This window comes from Gigantopelta aegis, chromosome 3 (assembly GCF_016097555.1).
Source record: "Gigantopelta aegis isolate Gae_Host chromosome 3, Gae_host_genome, whole genome shotgun sequence".
Taxonomy (NCBI): Eukaryota; Metazoa; Mollusca; class Gastropoda; order Neomphalida; family Peltospiridae; genus Gigantopelta; species Gigantopelta aegis.
Window position 1 is genome coordinate 55,308,550 of NC_054701.1, and position 19,923 is coordinate 55,328,472.

At 39.2% G+C, this 19,923-nt stretch overlaps 1 protein-coding gene across 1 annotated transcript in view; it reads right to left on the reverse strand.

The window, feature by feature from the left end:
- The window catches only part of LOC121368270 (dynein heavy chain 10, axonemal-like), a 123,635-nt gene that overhangs the window by 9,038 nt on the left and 94,674 nt on the right, over positions 1 to 19,923 (reverse strand). The window contains exons 58-67 of the mRNA XM_041492927.1: positions 14,423 to 14,558; positions 11,800 to 11,954; positions 11,328 to 11,416; positions 10,580 to 10,709; positions 9,767 to 10,040; positions 9,299 to 9,402; positions 7,776 to 7,931; positions 6,376 to 6,714; positions 2,065 to 2,265; positions 1,245 to 1,550 (exon numbers count right to left, since the gene is read on the reverse strand). Coding sequence (XP_041348861.1) covers positions 1,245 to 1,550; positions 2,065 to 2,265; positions 6,376 to 6,714; positions 7,776 to 7,931; positions 9,299 to 9,402; positions 9,767 to 10,040; positions 10,580 to 10,709; positions 11,328 to 11,416; positions 11,800 to 11,954; positions 14,423 to 14,558 — 1,890 coding nt within the window. The remainder of the gene's footprint in view (positions 1 to 1,244; positions 1,551 to 2,064; positions 2,266 to 6,375; positions 6,715 to 7,775; positions 7,932 to 9,298; positions 9,403 to 9,766; positions 10,041 to 10,579; positions 10,710 to 11,327; positions 11,417 to 11,799; positions 11,955 to 14,422; positions 14,559 to 19,923) is intronic.

A 19,923-nucleotide genomic window follows, 5' to 3' on the forward strand; every position in this document is an offset into this window, starting at 1 on the left:
GAATTATACCTATTTCCGTGAGTAACTTTATGTCAATGTCAAACACAACATTTTTTAATTGTACAAAAATAATTTCTTGAAGTGTACCCTTATAACCAACACTTTACTGCACGAACATACAGAATTAACTGACACAAGTATGTTTATACAGCTAATTGGTATTTTCGTTGTCTTGCTGTGACGTAATTTTAACATCATAATGTATCGCTGTCAACTCGGAGTCTGGCAGTTCAGATTCGTCATAGTTGCATTATGTAATCCAGTGGGAAGACATTTTACAATTCAGGCGTTATTAGAACTAAATTGGATAGTTTTTTTTATATGGCAACACTGAATGTCAATACACGGCCTGTTGAATTAGCGGCAACAAGCTTCGTAGCCATTATGATTACGATGACAACAAACATTATAATAACACATCATTTTATAAACTCCATGTGCTTTTTGAACAATATAAATAGGCTATTCCACAATTCTCACTTCGGCAAAGGTTAAACAGTCAGGACAATTCGGTCTGTTACATTCTCAGAAACTGAAAGTAGTCAACATTTTCCGAATGAGAAAAAAAGGCAGAGTTACTTCCCTTATGTTATTTTGACAAAAGAGGATCGATTTTTTTTTTATGCTTACAAAAATGTCATTTAACAGGAGAAATTGTCTCCCGCACAGGTGAAGGAGATTTGAGCAAATACCGGGAGACTCCCGCGGAATCTGGGAGGGTTGACAGGTCTGCATTATGAATTTGTTGGTATAATGAGTTGGTTGGATTTTATGAATTCCATTCACATACTACCTGTATTAAAACCCAGTGCTGACCAAAAAATATCCCTATGTCTGCCCAGTTATCTGAGAGAACAACAAGCAATAATTTTTATGAACTGATACAACGATAATTGTTAGTAACAAACCACGAGCAAATGACCATTGACTAATTCTTGGACCAGACACTCATCTTTATATGACACTGACTTTTTTTAATGTACTGATATTGCCACTGAAATCAGGAAATTAATAAACAAAATCCCAACTGTTCAATGTAATTTAATGTCAAGGACATTATAAGACAGTTTGTCTTCATGCTTTCAGAAACCTGATCCGTATATGTATTAATTTTCAACAGCATTATTTGATGAGTTACAGGAAAATAATTTCCATCACATCTATCTTAAATCAAATTAGTAAAGTAGTAAAAAATACTTCACATTTATACTCATAGGTTGATAGTCTAAACATCCATTTCATACCTCTCCAATAAGATACTTCAAGCTGCTCCATGGAATTTTTGGGTCACCTTGGTCAAAAGCTTTTGTCAAATATGTATTGAGAATCTGCATACACACTCGGAAATCAGATTCATTGAAGTCATACGAGACATTCCAGCCTATCTTGCCATACTTCCGTCTTTCCTGCACCACTGCATGGAAGAATGCCAGCACAAAGATTAAGGATGAATATGCTGGATGGGAGCATTCTGAGAAAGACTGGGCTGGGATCTTGTGGTACGTACTTCGCAGATTCAACTTCAGACCATTAGGTGGCTCAGTGACAACCTGAATTTAGAATACATTGCTATTAATAATGCTTTCAAGTAAGCAATGCTTTTAAATTTATAGCTGTATTCGGATTAAACAATAAGGAAAAAAAGATCAACAAAAGTAGTAAACAATACAAATGAAAAGGCAATATGTATCGGACTAATGATAAATTAAAAGGGTCATGTTTGCACACAGTGATTGACATTTGGTAAAATAAAGATATTTTAAAAGAAAACATATCATTTCTGTTGTATTCAGTACTAGAAATAAAAAAAGAAAAAGACAAAAATACCTGTAGTTAATTTTAAATTATTATTTACTACCATCTTAAATGAATATTTACAATCCAGAATACAAATCCTTACCTTTAAAGATTTCTACAGAATCCCAGTGAGGAAGCCTGGTGCTGACTACAAGTTTAAATTAATGCAGAATACAAGTTCTTACCTTCAAAGACCTCTGCAGAATCCCAGTGAGGAAGCCTGGTGTTGGTTATATGTTTACATGAAAACAGAATACAAATGCTTACTTTCAGAGATCTCTGTAGAATTCCAATGGGGAAGCTTGGCGTTGGCTCAGTAGTGAGCCACAATCTAAAGTCTGGATGAGGCTTAACAAGCTTCTCCAGCTGTTTCTCTAGATCTCTAAGCCAGTTCACCAGCAGATGGCAGTTCTGTAGCATCAGCCACTGGCCACGGGCAATGGCTGTTTCCAACAGTTGCAATGCAACCTAAAAACAACAAGAAGATATCTTAAACTGATGCTATGTTATATATTCAACATGAAACTCAGTCAGTAGCATCAGCTACTTGCCCTGAGCTATTTTAGATTTAAACTTCAAGTAAAAAGTTTATTAATTTGCAGACAAAATGGTTTTACAATGTGAGTACTGAAACTGCATACTGTATATCTTTGCCTATAAGTCAAATTGTGTACACCAAAATTTTATGCAAATGGCCAGGGGGTCGACGTACAAGAGAATCAACAAAACAAAACAAAACAAAAACAAAAATAATAATAAATAAACAATTCCCCGCCCCGGCATGTCGTAAATGACGTTTTGCAAGTTTGTCATGGATTTATTTTTAAATCACGATCTCATCTCAAAGTAGCCTCAAACTCACAATAGTACTACATGTACTTACCTTTAATATTTATTCACTGTAATAAAACATTATTTGATTCTTGTGATCCATTATTGTTGTTTTTACAAAGCCGCTTAGCACATATAGGTAAACAAATGCACCTGTCTCTGAATCAAGAGACCTGAAAAGTGGTTAATTAGGCAGCTTACAATACCATCCAGAGATAATGATATAGGGTCATAAGTCAGTGTGTTGTTTAATGTTAAAACAGCACAGACAAATCAATCTTTGTTTTAATACTCAGCCAGTGGTATGACGGGGCCGGAAAGAAGAACTTGCGACTTACATAACCGACTTGCATAACTTCCTGCTCCTGAAATAATAGTTACCGACCTCGTGTGATCCCGATACCAATGAAAACAAGGCCAACCAAATGAATATTAAATAAGCAAAACCGGCTTGTTTTATTGGTGCAGTAATCAATTATACAAATTAATTTGGACATAATTTATATATAGAGAAAACATTACTTTATTCATTTCTCGATCGTCACAGCGATTTTTATACAGTTTTTCATTGCCACAGATTTTTTTCTTTAACAATCATGCTGAAACATAAACGGAATTCTTACGATGCAGCATTTAAGCTTAAGGTTATTGCCTTTGCCAAAGAAAACAATACCTGTGCCGCAGAATGTAAATTCAGTGTTAGCAAAAAATTAATGCGAGATTGGAGATGTAAGAAGAAAAAACTTCAAACAAGCACCAAAAAACTCAAGAAGATGCAATCAAATCCTAGTCCATATGCGGGTATAGAAAATGACTTGAATGAGTGGATCCTGGAACTTAAGCAAAATGGTTATATTGTAACACGGACATCTGTATGCCAGGGTTGAAAATTAACATGAAAACCATAGTCGCTAGCAGGGCAAGTTGAAGAAAAATCTTACTGGCCCTTCTCAAATTCAACTAGCCCTCATTTTAACTGGACAGTGAAAATCAAAACTAGAATTTTCTTTGATGAATAACAACCATGTATAATAATAACCATGTATATAGTGTTTTTGCGTCAGTTCAGTGCGTTTCTTTTTTAATTGGTAGTACCATATTCGTCAGATTCTAAAATCGATGGTCGCCCAACGGACTACCTTTGTAAAATTCTTAGTCGCCCTATGCCAATAAAGGTCAACCATGGTACGCATCAAGGCCCTAACTCTTGCTAAAAGTGACTAGTTTGCCGAACAAACATCGGACTTCAAAGCTTCAGTGGAATGGTGCACCAGATTCATGAATCGACATGGACATGGACATGCACTGTGTCAAAGAACACACATCGCGCAGAAGTTGCCCAAAGACATCGAAGACAAAGTGGAAAAGTTTCACAAGTTTGTGATTGACGATAGAAAAAATATGTTATATTCACTGCAGAGTATTGGTAATATGGACGAAACTCTTGATGTTTTTAGACATGCCTGCAAATTCAACTGCCCATGTGAAAAGTGAAAAAAACACCTGTCTATTAAGACATGTGGTGCAGAGAAATCGCAATTCATTGTTATTTTTGCATTTTTGGTATATGGAACTAAGTTAAAACCTATGGTGATTTTTAAAAGGAAAACTCTGCCAAAGGAAAAGACACCAGGTGTTCTTGTAGCCCCACAGCCGAAGGGATGGATCGATCAGGAAATTCAACGGTGGCTAATGGATGTGTGGTATAAAAGGGCTCGGGGTACTGTTGAACAGCCCATCGCTGTTGGTTTAGGACATGTTTTGTGTTCATTTGATGAATAGCATCAAGAAAACGTTAGGAGGCATGAAAATTCACCAAGCAGTTATTCTCGCAGGAACGACTTCTCTTTTGCAACCACTAGATGTGTGTTTAAACAAGCCATTTAAATGCAACATGAGGAAACAGTGGAATGAATGGATGATAGAAGGAACAAAACAATTCACCAAGGGAGGGAATCTGAGGCGCCTAGGAATTGGAAGTTGTATTTGGATGGGTGAAGAAAGCATGGCACGATATTCTGGATGCAATGGTAAAAAAAAAAATTCTGAAGTATGGCATTTCAAATGCCTTAGATGGTACAGAGGACGATAAACTGTACAATGATTTGGTGGGAACAGGCAGTTCAACTGAAACAGAATGGGCCCAGGAAGCTGGGGAAGAAACACAAGAGGACGATGATTTGTACCAGGACAACATGGCGCTGGCCGAGTTCGAAACCTTGTTTGGGGAGTCGGACAGTGAGGATGAGGATTTCTGGGGGTGGTCACCGAGCCATTGTGCGTTTGATTAATGATTCAGCTGTAAATACAACAGACGCTATATTTGTACTTGTTGACAATTATTTATTTTGAAATTGGACACCATTTTATGGCATTTACTATTGAAGGTTGTAATTATGAAGTTATTTTTAAAAAAACTGTAGTAAAAATGTATACATTAAAACCCCACCTTGTTTGTTGTATTTGTTTACATAAATTTAGCTTCAAATAAAAACAATGTTTCATGTTACTATAAAACGTAACATACTACAGAGGGTGCTCATACTGATATGGAGGAAATAGCTTAAGTAACAAAATAAGTATGGCGATGTTTGTTTGTTTGTGAAGCGAAAAATCTTGGCCACAGATGACAATTAATTGCACTATATGTTTCTATATAGCCTTAGTGGTTATAACATTTTTATTAATATCGGCAGGCCCGTGGATTTTGCTATGTACCTTTGCCTGCCTGGGGGACACATACCCTGCAAAGGACAACCCCTGTTGTCCAGCTCTTTCTGCCAGGATATTGGTTTAAACAAACACACCCACTAAACCTGGCTGGAGTACACCTCTTTTACACAAAAAGCACTACTTTTGCATGGGCCAGAATTACCACAAACAAGTCTTCAATGTCAACAAGTTACACATGTTTACAAATTACATACTCTCTCCTGTCAACTTCAGTCAAATAGTTGCCACTTCATAGCTGTCTACCATGAAATAATCACAGTCAAACAGCAGACTACTTGCGTGGACAAATTTCCGGATTTTGGACAACCAAATGGGAAGATAACTGTAATCTGAGACCTCTTGTTCCACAACCTTATAATAAGAATGATATGTTTGTCATCATTTAGTAATGTCAAGAACACCTTGCCACAGAAATTGGGTCGTCTTATAAGTCGGTCAAAGCAAAAATTGCTATTTTATTACCAGAGAAAGAGGGGTTGACTTATAGGCAGGGTCAACTTACATAATGGAATTTTATCAACATTTTCACAGTTCTTAAAATAATGCATATACAAACTTGAACTCGGTCTAAATCAGATTCGAGGAACACTGATAAAATGTGCCAGTAACACAGGGTGCTGGATTAGACAGTTTTATCCCAAGCTATTGTCATTAAATGATACTCGGCGATTGTGTCGGTTTACACAGAAATCCAGATTACACTGATGCTGGTTTGGACAGAGTGCACTGTATTAGTTTTATTTTTTTTATCAAGTGTCAGGAACCTTCACACATGTCATGGACCTTCACACATTATATATGCACAAATTACAAATGATGTTCCATTTTCTGTGATATCTTATGAAGTCAGGCTGACCTATCACTCTTTGTTATTGAAAAAAAAGGGTGAAAAACATCACCCCACTCTAACGTGCTAATATGTCACATGACTCTAACATTAGGTAACTAGTAATATTCCTTTATCTAGTTTGAAAACCAACAACTAAATATATACTGATAATAATAAAGCTTTACCTTCTCTTGCCCCTGTCCCATGGACAAGTACTTTATCTTGTTGGTACCGAATGCTAGCCTTTCTGCAAGTTTCCACAAGTCACTGGCAGGATCAGAGCCTGGACTCAAAATAAACACAATAGGTGACATTGGTGTGCTCTGTTCAAATATCAACTCAAAACTGATGATTGGTGGAGTGACGTATTTCTCTCCCATACACTTGGTCACATATTCAGTAATGGCTCGGTAAATCCGGTCTATACGGAAACATCGCAGAAGCATGAGCTTATGGAACTCTGAGATGGACTTTTCATATTTTAATGGAAACGGCTGAGATTCTGGTGCATCGTGGTCATACCACTGAAAGAACAAAAATGGTCAATTAAAACACATCTTGTAAAACTGCAACATAAAAAAATATGTCCAACAGATGTCTGGAGGCTCTAGTGAACTATTAGCGTATGCTAAATCTGTTTCCTTCATTATTTAAAATAAAATTATAGTAACTGTAACTGGTATAAAATTATTATATTTATTGCATTTACATTTCTTGGAAGAAATTACATAGAATGGCAATGTTTTTAATTTTTGCATTCTAAACAAAGGGAATATATCATGAGTTTTTTTAGTGCCATGATAGGTAAAGACTACACCCTGATCCATAATTAAAGAAAGAAATACATGTTTTATTTAACCACACACTGAACACATTTTAATTATGCTTGTATGGCATTAAACATATGGTAAAGGACCACAGACATAATTGGAGAGAAAACCCACATCCACCAATCCATGAGCTACTCTTTTCAATTAGCAGCAATGAATCTTTAATATGCACCATCCCACAGACATGACAGTACCCACCAGTTGTGGAGCACTGGTTGGAATGAGAAATAGCCCAATGGGCCCACCGACAGGGATCGATCCTAAACCAATTGTGCATCAGGTGAGTACTTTAGCACTGGGCTACATCCTGCCCTTCCATATTTGAAAAGCACTTCTTACCAAACATCAGTTAGAAAATATTCAGCAAGTATTAGTTAAAACAATTTAAAATGTTGAACACTTCATCTTCTTTTTCTTTTTTTTTAGTTCCAGAAATGTATATTCAAAACATTCGTGTTCACTAATAGTAGCCACTTGTTTTGTTTTTAACTGAAAGTAACTTCCAGTAGGCTGCTTCATTTAACACAAACAACCCGCATTTCATTTTTGTCTGCATTCCAAAAGGCGGCTTAATATCTATACTAATCAAGTAATAATTATATTTTCTTAAATAGTCAATTTATATTACAATACCAACACATTTCTTAAAAGTCATTACTATTCAGCATATTTTTGGCATAACTTAAATTAATTTTGAAACCCAGCACTGCATTAAATTAACAAATAAAGACACAACAGACACAAAATAATAATACCTTTTGCCAAACATTTTCATTTCTTTCAATGTCATCAAGAAGGTTACCAAAAGTGTCGGGTAACACTTCTGCTAAATGAACGCAGTCCTCCCATCCCTCATCAGGTAACCAGCTGAAAGGTTTCTGTCGCAGGCTCTTCTCAAGTGCAATATTACCCTAGAAAACAAAAACAATGGAAAATATTAGCTATACACCAGCACAAAACGAAAAAGAGCCAAAACATCTCTATCACATATGGACAAACTGAATCATTGTGGTAATATTAATTTGAACAAAACATGATGGTATTGCAGTAACAATAAAATACAATACTGGGTAGTCTAAAATAAACTACATCAACTGGATAGAAAAAATTGAAAATTGATAGCAAGGTTTCAATTAATGAAAATTCTCTAAGCTTAATGGAACTTCTACTGGCATTGGTTCAAGCAATATGCAACAAAGGAAAAACAGATTTATCAAGTGGTATAACAAAATAATGGTTACAAAGTTACGGAAATTAGTATATATGCATATGCATTTAACAATTACCATATATCACTGTGTATTAGCCTACTTTTCAAGCCTCCAAATGCCATCATGAGAAGATGGGTCGGCCAATACACAAAATGAACAAAAAATGTCTAAGAAAATACAATAAAATATTGTCGTGTATGGAAATGCAATATTAATGAAAACTTGTTGGTTTATTGGAGACTTAAATAAATACTTAATCAACTCTTTAAATTATGCTTATTTGTGACATTTGTGATTAGTTAACTCAAGGAACATGCACTACAATTACAACTGATTTAAGCCAAATACTTAACATGTCACATAATATAACTTAATATAATTTGCACTGCTTTAATGCTAAATGGTTTTGTGTAACAATAACAAATACATGATTAAATGGAACAAACTGTCCATCCAAATAAACAGTAGCCATTCACAATTAACATTTTTCACAAGTGCAGAAACCATACACCTTTTTGGTACACATTTCCCCTCCTAAATGAGGACCTCAAAAATGTATATTTTGTACGGAATATTTTAATCAATACTTTTGTTTTACAAGCACATGTTAGCATTGAGCTGCTCCCACCTAACATATGCTTTGTATGCTCATGAAAATGTTTATCAATATGAATGCTGCATTATGTTTTAACACTATAACAAAAATAATCTGATAAACAAACGTTCATTAATATAAATGTATATTGATCATCTATATATACTAGATAACAGAATGTAGTAAATTTTAACTGTTGCATTTGAGCACCTCTCCTAATTGTGCATCTAGGTATGTTCATGTGTGGCAATTTAGCCAAATAAAAAATGTACACTTTAATCCATATTTGTAACTTGTAATCTTAGATTTAAATTTTGTGTTAGAGTGTAGGACCATTGAAAGGATATCTATGATTATTTGAATTCATAACACATTAAGGTTTTCTTGTTATTACAGCACAATATAAAAACTGTATTAAGTTAGTGAAATAGCTGAGAGTATATGATAACTGTAATTGTTGTGGTGCACAAACCTTGATGAAAAAATCCACTTGTTCTTGGGTAACTAAATTCTGATCTTGTTCCAATTTTAAAGTAATTTGGAAAGAGAAGAGCAGCTTATGCATTTCAAATATACCTGCAAATGAATTACAAAAACAATTTATTCAAGAGTTTAAAAGCATGCCTATCTAGAAACATAATAATCAGTCTCATACATCTAGCCATAATAGTAATAACTCTTTTATGTATATTTAACCTGACCTCAACAAATGGCATTTACCCCTGTTAGTAGTCTGGTATGAACAGCCCAACATAAAATGGGATGGCTTAAAATATTCCAATGAGTTCTCTGCTTCCTGTTCCGGTCACGTGACTGCAACTTCCTTCTTTCCCACAAAAAGAATAAAAATAAAAATAAAAATGTAAAAGTGTGTAGCTGCACCCTCTTTTGGCCACTTTTGCCAAATGTATGATAAAACCCCCCAAAAACATGCACTAACCAGTACATCCATAATTGTACACATTGTGTGTTAATGTATCCATTATGTTCCTCAACCTCTTCACCAGGATTGAGTCTGGCAGACTCTTTCTCAGTGAGAACTCGAATACTTCCAGGTAAGAGGCGAGTGAGTACTGGTACATGGTGTTCACAAGCGACATTTCAGCCAGGACGAAGAACAGGATGGCTCCTCGCTTAGCAGCAGGTCTGTAACCATCACGAAGCTTCTCGATATCAATTGCAGTTTTAGCACCCAGCTTCAACTTCTCTGATACCTAGAACAACAAATTAAACACTTGATATCATAACAAACAGCTTCAACTTCTCTGATACCTAGAACAACAAATTAAACACTTGATATCATACCAAACAGCTTCAACTTCTCTGATCCCTACAACAACAAATTAAACACTTTATATCATAACAAACAGTTCAACTTCTCTGGTACCTACAACAACAAATTAAACACTTGATATCATAACAAACAGCTTCAACTTCTCTGGTACCTACAACAACAAATTAAACACTTGATATCATAACAAACAGCTTCAAATTCTCTGATACTTACAACAACAAATTAAACACTTTATATCATAACAAACAGCTTCAACTTCTCTGATACCTACAGCAACAAATTAAACACTTGATATCGTAACAAACAGCTTCAACTTTTAATCTTATCTGCATAAAAGGCTAAATTTGACTGACTAATGACATTTAGTTGCCATCTATAAAAGCAGAATTAACCTGCTGGAACTGTCAAGGACTCTCCACATGCCTATTTATAGAACTGTTTTACCACACAATGGTTTACCTCAGTAGCTTTGGTCTTAGTTTCTTCTAGCGTCTCCACCAGCTCTACATTGTCCAACATGTTTCCCTGAGACGTGGCCAGTTCTCTCAGGAGTGAGTCTTCAAGATCTTTCAGCAAACGCTTGTTTTCACTACAATTTGTAGTACAAAGTTGTACACAATTAGAAAATCATTCAATACTGCAAACCACAAAACATATCAATATATGACACACACATCATCGTCAAACCTGCTGGTACCAACATCACAATTAGAGCTGGGCAGTATTGAAATTTTCAAGTTCAGTATCGGTACCGGTATTTTTGGGGTGATTTACCTCGGTATATGTATGGTATTTGGTATTGATACAATACAGATTTCAATATTAAGCGGTATTTTCAGTATTCTCGGCTTTAAATGCATGCCCGAGTAGTCTCACCCGCTAATTTCAACTAAATAAAATTAAATTCCATACTCAAGGCCCTCATATCTTTCTTCTTCTCAGCTATTTTGCGTTTGTTAGATATAGTGTTACTAAATGGCAGGAAAAAAATGTCAATACTGAAATTTCTGTAGTTTGATATTTGCTTGGTATGGTAAATCGGTATTGATACGATACCAATACCGGATAGTATATACGGCATACCGCCCAGCTCTAATCACAATAGCTACTGAAATGTGCCATCCGATTGCTTGTTTTGTTAGGCCTAGCAAGTGTAAAATTAATACGCTGTTTTAAGAGTTTAAAATTAAAATTCATGTTTACATACCTTGTTTCTTGAATGAGTCGTTCTCTTTGTTCTTCTAGTTCCTTTCGTTCAAATTTGACAATAACACTGAGCAACTGATCTTCAAGACCCTATAATGGAGAAAACATCCAAATGCAGTTATAACAAATAAATAATCAACACTTTTGTACTTCTCTGAATGTGAAAATATTTATAACAAAACATCTTTGATAACTTATGTAAAAATAACACAAATGTTGTACAATTAAAGTTGCTTAAATACCAAATGTCCCCAGAGAATTAATATATTACTAATCAATTTATGTTAGATTTGTATATTAAAATTTTACCTTTTTTTAACTTAACTTACGCTTAAACTGTCCATCTTTTTAAAATTTACATTGAAACATATTCAATTTACATATGGCCAGTAAAAGAACAGTTTGGTGCCGATTTATGTTGAAAAATAGCTTTAACATGCTACAAATATGTTTAATTTCATTCATGGTCTTACCTTCAGAGTAACAGTGTAGTTTATAACCATGGATTTTCCAAAAATATTTGGTCCATATTTAGGATTGGACAATTTTGTGTTCAGATACAGGCGGAAGTTTGGATCATAGTCAACTTCTTTGTCTCCAAGAACCACGAACTCACGACCCTGTCCACCTATCAAAATATAGATATTATTATAAATACTTGGTAATTATTCCATTTATCAATTTAAAACATGCAAAGATTTGCACCAAAAAAAAAAAAGAAAAAAAAAAAAAAAGAGCATTAAAAATAATTCATGTATATCTTTAATCAATGAAATCATATATGTTTGTACAGTAAAACCTCTCAAAACCGGACCCTCTGTAAACCAGAATTCCTCCAAAACCGGACATTTTTCATGGTCCTTTTTTAAAACTCAGTACAAAAAATAACCTCTCTAAAGCGGATACCTCTTAAAACCAGACATTTTACTTGGTCCTGATGGTGTCCAGTTTACAGGAATTTCACTGTATTATAATCTAAATGTTTAGACATGTAGAAAAGTATTTTTGTTCATGAACATACACTTACCCATTACCAATACCTATAGTCCATCCCATGGAGAACGTCTTTTTTTCATGCTATGAAATTTACTACAAATTATTTTTTCCTGAGCAGATTGTTTTCTAAACTGGACACAAAAATAGTATTTTAAAATTGTTTTGTTATTTAAAAAAATTTTTTTACTTTTATTCTTACATCAAACAAAACTGAAATTATTTATAAAAAACATTTCTGCAGGAGGATGGGATGGACTTATACATGTACATCCCAGTGGAACACCTTTCTGTCGAACACTTCAAAAATATTGCTGCAAGTCTAAAGAGGCTTTGTGACAAGTAATGGAATGGGGTCATTCTGTGTCAACTCACCTGGTGATTCCTTCAGATTTCAATGAAACAAATTCTAAAAATATCTTGGGTAGTAAAAATTATAAAGTATCCTATATTTCATCACTCAATTCCAAAAATATGGCTGACTGAAAACAGGGAACCACATACCACATTTTTCAAGCCTGCAAATAATCATACAAAAGATTCTCCAAAAATATATACTGACAGAAAAAACAAACGCAAGTTCAATTTTGGTAATATAACTTTTTTTTATCAATATACCACGTTGTAACATTTGACACATAGCTACCTCATTGTACTGTCTAAAGAATCAATGGTTAAAACTGGGTCATCCGTGAGCATGTGCGAATTTGCATACTTTTTATCGATTTGTCAAGAAAGCGTGCATCCGGGCCACTGCCACGTGCTATGGACTTGAACACCATACCAAATCAAAGTTTTGAACAGTACACATCCAAGTGCATAAGATTTCATTTCAACACGATTGAAAAGTAAAATGCTGCGAATGTTACAAGTTGATAGGGGTTGGGTTATTGCTCTAATTATGCAGTGGCAATCGCAACATCACATCACCCAGCAATTTGGGGTACATGAGCCAACAATAGCTCATTTAGTGGGGCATCTCAGAGCCACAGGAAGATTAGCTGACCACCCCAGGTGCAGACGACCACACGTTATGTTGCCATGTCAAGATGAGAGGCATACGTCTCACATACCTCCGTAACCAACTTCAGACAGCGAGTTAGGTTGTGGGCACTCAGCGTGTCCATGAACGGTTAAAAATTGGCTGTGGGAGTTCAACTTAAGGCCACGACGTATGATGTCCCTACGTTGGTCCGCAACTCCCACCCAGGCGACGTCAATGTCGACTGCAATGGCTGCGTGAACATGCACCAAATTGGTTTCACTTGTCCCACTGGAGTTACTCACTGACAAGTCTCAGTTGTTACTTTACAGGTCACATAGACCACAACGTGTCTATCGACATCGAGGTGAGCGATATTCAGACGTGTACGATTTATTTGGGGGAGGGTCTGTTATGGTTTGGGGTGGGGAATTTCCCATGGCATGAAAACACCTCTCGTGGTCATCCAGAGCAATCTTATAGCCGTAAGATATCCAGATCAGGTCATCAGGCCTCACGTCCTTCCACTTATCCATGCGCTTAACCTTACGTTGCAGCAGGATAATGTGAGGCCGCACCTTGCAAGGGTTTGTTTTAACTTCCTCAACCAAAACAATGTCCCAGTACTTGACTGACTACCCTACAGTCCAGATTTGAACCCGATCGAGCATTTGTCGGACGAGCTGGACAGGAGGGTCGGGAAGTGCGTCAACGTCCTAAACAATGTCGCTCAGCTCACGAAGGCCCTTCTTCATGAGTGGAATAACATCCAACAAAAGACCATAAACAACTTGATTGGGTCAATGGTAAGGAGAGCTAGAGCAGTGACTACAGCTCAGGGTCAGCACACACGCTATTGATTTGGATCAGGAAATGGTGTAGGGTAACCACAGTTCAATGTTATCCATGCAAACACCGTCTGTGCTAACACAACAAAACTTTGTCAAAATGTATTCAGTAATGAAGACGTAACTTAAAAATCCAAACAATGAAATAATCATCAATAAAACATTTGAAATATTTACCACAGTAAAAAAACTTGCTTTTGTTTTTTCCGTCAGTATATAAAAGCACAAATTTGCTATATTATATTATGAACAAATCATACAAAATAACTGTACCTTTAATATTTTTTTCCAAGACATTGTCAATTACGGGATCGATGTATTCATCAACATCTTGAAACAAGAATGGAAATCCGTATTTGATGGCCAATTCAAGCTGCTTGAGAAAGTCGTTGTCATTGAATGTACACACCTAAATGGAAAGAATATTTAGATCATAATCTTTGTTTAAAAACAGATGTATAAAGCAAGCTAATAATTGCTACACTGTTTAACAACAACAATATATAATATTGCACATTGTTTAATCAGGAACTGTAATGTGTAAAAACGACATGGTATTTATAGCACATAAAACAGGGAAAAAACATAAAGGAAAAATGAACTTGTTTTTTATCAGTAATATTGAGGCGTTTCTCAATTCAGTACAGCACATAATAACAAACAACATCTGTATGTTAGTTAAAACCTTCTGTCCATGACCAAAAACAATCTTATTTATTTTGCACTTTTCACAGTAAAAAAGAACAATTGAACGAGTAAATTGTTAAAAATGATCTTCACGTTCTGGAATAGTGTCAGACTGAAGATCATCGATCACAGAGAAAAACAAAACTCAAAAACATGTCATACAAAAACTCACCAGAATACTAGATCATAGTGAACAAAATAAGTTGCTGTACTTCAACTTCAAGACTACTGAAGCTCAAATTATGACATAGTGTACAGTATTGTCTCATTTGGTTGTCCTCAGACCAGAGGGTTGATGGTGATTCCATAAGAGGACTGGAATGCAGCCACTGTGATCAACCCAGTTAGTCACCATGTGATTAATAATCAACCTCACTATGTAAATCCAAACTTGTCAAAGTGCATTCATCTAATTTTAAACATCTTGAATTAATTACTGTATTTGACCGGAAATAAGCCCAGGGGGCCAAGACAACTCATTGGAGAAAACTTGAGTGTTTTCTCTTTTATAGATACATTACCTGTCCTCAAACAAGTGCACCTCCCCCCCACGCAAGTGGTCTGGTCCGAACATCCCAACAGCCAATGGGATGGCCTAAATTCTTCTACTGCATACTGCTCTCTAGTTCCGGTCACATGACTGTAACTTCCTTCTTTTTCCCTGAGCGCATCGCACGGAGAACAGGAAGCGGGGAGGCCCGGGCGGGATGAATCTTGAGGACAGGTAATGTATCTATAAAAGAGAAAACACTCAAGTTTTCTCCATTTCTATAGACATTACCTGTCCTCAAACAAGTGCAGCATTCAACAGATGGTGGTGGGTGCCGAGATCCGTAGATGCTTGTGATAACTCCCCAACCGGAAAGAGGCTGACTAGTGGAAGAATAAGGCCAACCTTGGTAAGCCCTCATCCTAGGGATGCCCGTCACAGACCAATGCAGGTGATGTTAGTAACAACAACCAGAATGGTGGCATCCGTCAGCAGTGGCAGGTACGGCTCCTAGAACACATGGACCAGGAGGCGGAAGCCACATCTCATGCTGGTTCTGACAGGGTGGGAAGACGTAGCCACCAGGGATGCAGGTGTTAGGTAACCCTCACGTATTGAAGTGTTATAGTTTTTCAATAACAAGCGACAACCTAATGAGGTGCATCCGTCAGAACATTGAACAAAACAAGACCCCCGAGTGTTTTCTGTCTAGTACACCAAAGATCTGTTAGTTCAATAACGACAACCAATAACCACATGCAGTGCAGGGTAAAGGTTATCGAGACAAAAGTTCCGGCACCAGTACGTGAACTGTGCAAAAGAACAAAAGTCTAAGCAATCCTCATCTGTCTATTCGATGGACATCTCGGTATGCAGCCCAGAATCAGACAGACATCAACGGCGACGAGGACGGCTTGTATTCAACAGAGTCTGTGCAGCAACAACCGGACCCAGATGATGGAACCCCTCAACGTCTTCTGTGGAGACATCCCTCAGATAATAGTTGGCGAAGATGGAGTCCGTAGCCCAGAACCAACCAGTGATAATGTGCTGAATGGGTGTGTTGCAGTGCAGGGACATCGTGGCAGCCAAGGCACGGAGTTCATGCGGATTAGAAGCAGACGGAGCAGGTAAACCCTCCTTCTGATAGGCGGTCAGGATAGAAGACCGGATCCAGGTGGCCACCGGTTCTTGGTAAGGTCCCTCAACCGACTCTGGTTACAGGAAAGGAAAAGTCTTTTGCGATGTTGTCGAAAAGATCTGGTCCTCTCGATGTACTGGTGCAGGGCTCTGACAGGGCACAACGCCAAGTCCTCAACGTCCGCCGGACCAACGATAGAGGAGAGGGCCTGCACAACATACGAACGAGGCGCTTGGTCTGGTAACTGATTCTTTGCAACAAAGTTCATGAGTAACCCCAAGTTGACTGCACGCCGATCTTGGTGAAAACGTACCAAGTCTACATCAAGAGCATGGAGTTCTGAGACACGGGCAGCCGTGGCAAAACCGAGTAAAAACACCGTCTTCCGCATCAAGTCTTGCAGGGAAGAGGATTCGATCGGCTCATAAGGTGCGGTCGATAACGCTCGTAACACCAGATTCAGGTCCCATCTTGGTGGCCGAAACCGGTGTACTTGATCATCAAGGCGAAACCCTTTGATCATCTTATGGATCTCAGGAATACCCGATAACTTCGTTCCAGTAGCGACATCACGAACAGTAGCGATGACCGAAACGTACCCAGCGATGGTAGACCCCTTTAATCGTAAAGTGGTCCGCAGATACAGCCAAAAAACCCAGCAAGACGAAGTATCTGGATCGTCTGAGGTTTGAGGTTTTGCCGGACACACCCTCGGTGAAAGCAAAGCCATCTGACGTTGTAAGCCACAGTAGTAGATGATCTGTGCCCTTTCAAAATGGCCGCCGTAGACTGTGAAGAAAAACCTTTCTTTCTCAAACTCTTGGCGATAAAGTCCACGCGTGCAGTTGGAACAACTGCGGACGTGGATGGTATAGTCTTGACGTGGGATGCAGCAACAGATGATCCCAGTCTGGCAGCGGTAAAGGATGTGGATCGACAAGACGTATTAGATCTGGATACCACATCCTGGATGGCCACATTGGAGCAATGAGTAACAGGCGACAATGGTACAGCTGAAACCTCTGAAGCACCCTTGGAAGGAGGATTCGTGGAGGAAAAGCGTACGCGTCCATCTGTTCCCAGCTGATGGCCAAGGCGTCGAGATCCAGAGCTTCGGGATCCAGCACCGGAGACACGTAAACCCTCAGCTGATGGTTGAATCGTGTGGCGAAGAGATCGATGTTTGGTGTCCAAAATCTGTCGCACACCCATCGAAACGCTTCGGGATGGAGCATCCATTCCGTCGGCTGTGGAGACGACGGCCGAGACAGTGTGTCGACTAGTACATTGGAAACCCCTGGAATATGGCGAGCCCGAAGTTGCAACGGAATCTCGTCAACCAGCTTGTAGAGACGATAAGTCAACTGCAGCAGACTGCTGGAGTGGGTTCCGCCCTGACGGTTGATATAAGCCACCGCGGTAGTACTGTCTGTGGCTACCATGAGAGAGGCGCCTGACAGCATCTCTCGCCAATGAAAGATGACGTAACTGACAACATCTCCAACAGGTTGATGTGTAGATCGGCTTCATCTGGAAACCACAGCCACCAACAGGGACTGGACTGCAAGGCGACTGGTAACCGGATCAGCAAATCTGCGTTATTGTACTGAATGCATGGATTCAGAAACAAACTGGATCCCGCGACCTCGAAGCATAAAATGTTGCGCCGACGTCAAAATTACTCTTGCAATGATACTTCATGAAACAGTAATAGAGTGATTCAGGAATCAAGACATCGGAAACAGCGACCCCGTGATACAGGCAAGAGCCAAGACAGCGTAGCAACTCGCTACGCTACATGCCCGATATACCTGGAAGTGAAGCAACGCAAAACAGCAACCGGCTAAAATCCACGGCCGTCACACCACCCGGTGCGAAACAGCAGCAGAGACCATCTAGACAGCATCGGTCACGAACTCTGGCGGTAACAACAGTAAACGTCAGTGAGTTGATAAGCCGCAATGAACCATAGGAAAACGGTGACGGTAAAACCCCCGTACCACGTGATGGCAACTGGATAACTTCCGGAACCAGCGGAAGTAGCGACTGTCTTGCATCGCCACCGGATATAGAGAACGATCTGCCGAATGTCGCTGAACCTTCCTCGAACAAGAGAATATCGGTGCACGGGATCTCAACACAAGTGACCGGACCAGTAGACTTTCTTCGTCACCAACCCGGAACGCTTGTAACGTCGACCCCTTCACGGCAAAGAGCCGTATGTAGACCACAGGTCTGCCAAGATTACCGGCTTGTGCTGAAAGTCAAGAATGGATCGCTTCAGGCAAGTCGGTTGACGATAGTGTGCAATCGTAGTGCACATCGACGTCACGGAAGATATAAGGTAGACCAACATCAAAGTCGACGGCTAGAACAAGGCATATCCTCTGGCATCCTGCACATGAGGAGTTATGGTCGCCATGTACAACATGTACGCTGAACTGAAGCCATCGACAGGACGTGCCAATCTGTAAGTTCTAGGAAGACGTCTGGTCCCGCCGGAAACAGCGTCATCCAAGGCCGGCGTCACACCGTTGAAGGATAGGTTGAAGACGGGATACGTTCGTTGTGACGAATGGGGAACGGCACAAACGAAGTCTACTCAAGTAAACCGACATCGGATCAGTCCTCAAACGGAAACCTTCTAGAATGGTGCGAGTGGACTGTGAAGTGACGAAAGCATATACACCGCAGCGAGACAAACAGTCACAGCCATGTGGGTCACTGCGTCCGGATCTTCTATAACGGAAGGTGCCGACGCATCATCTGGAAAATCGGTCAGTAACCTGGCACAGGCACTTCGATCCAATGTACTGGCTGCATCGGAAACACGGACCGTGGACGGTCCCGTCAGGAGCCGGTGTAACCCTGAACGCCGAATCAGCTGCCGACTGGTGTGGACGGTACGATGTACACGGACCGGCAGGAGCCGGTGGAACCCTGGACACTGCACCACTTCGATCGATCACGGGACGACGGTACCGAACGGTGAGCCGATGACGCAATTTTCCAATTCGTTACAGGGCTCCGTCTGCTTGCTGGAACAACGATACGCACGGGCCAGTTACTGGTAGCTGTGTAAACCGACGGGGGCCTGTGGCAGCCAACGATCGAATGCCGATATCTGCCGGTGGAACCTCCGTGGCGATCATCGAACCCGGACCCTTCTTGGCTGAAACCGGTGGATGGGCCAGCGGCGGTAGCATATCAGATATGACAGCCAGACAATCCCTCAGTGACAAGTGGTCCGCCGCATCCAGATCTTCCAGCACCGCATGAACCGATACATCATCAGAAAGTCACGTAGCACCCGTGAACAGGCCAGTCGCTCTGGTCATGGCCCGATGGAGATACCGGAGAACCGGACCGTGGGCGGTCCCGTGTGGATACCAAGGAACGGATGACCACATCGTCGTTGGATGTGGCAAGGACGGCAACATGTCGTAGACAGCCGCC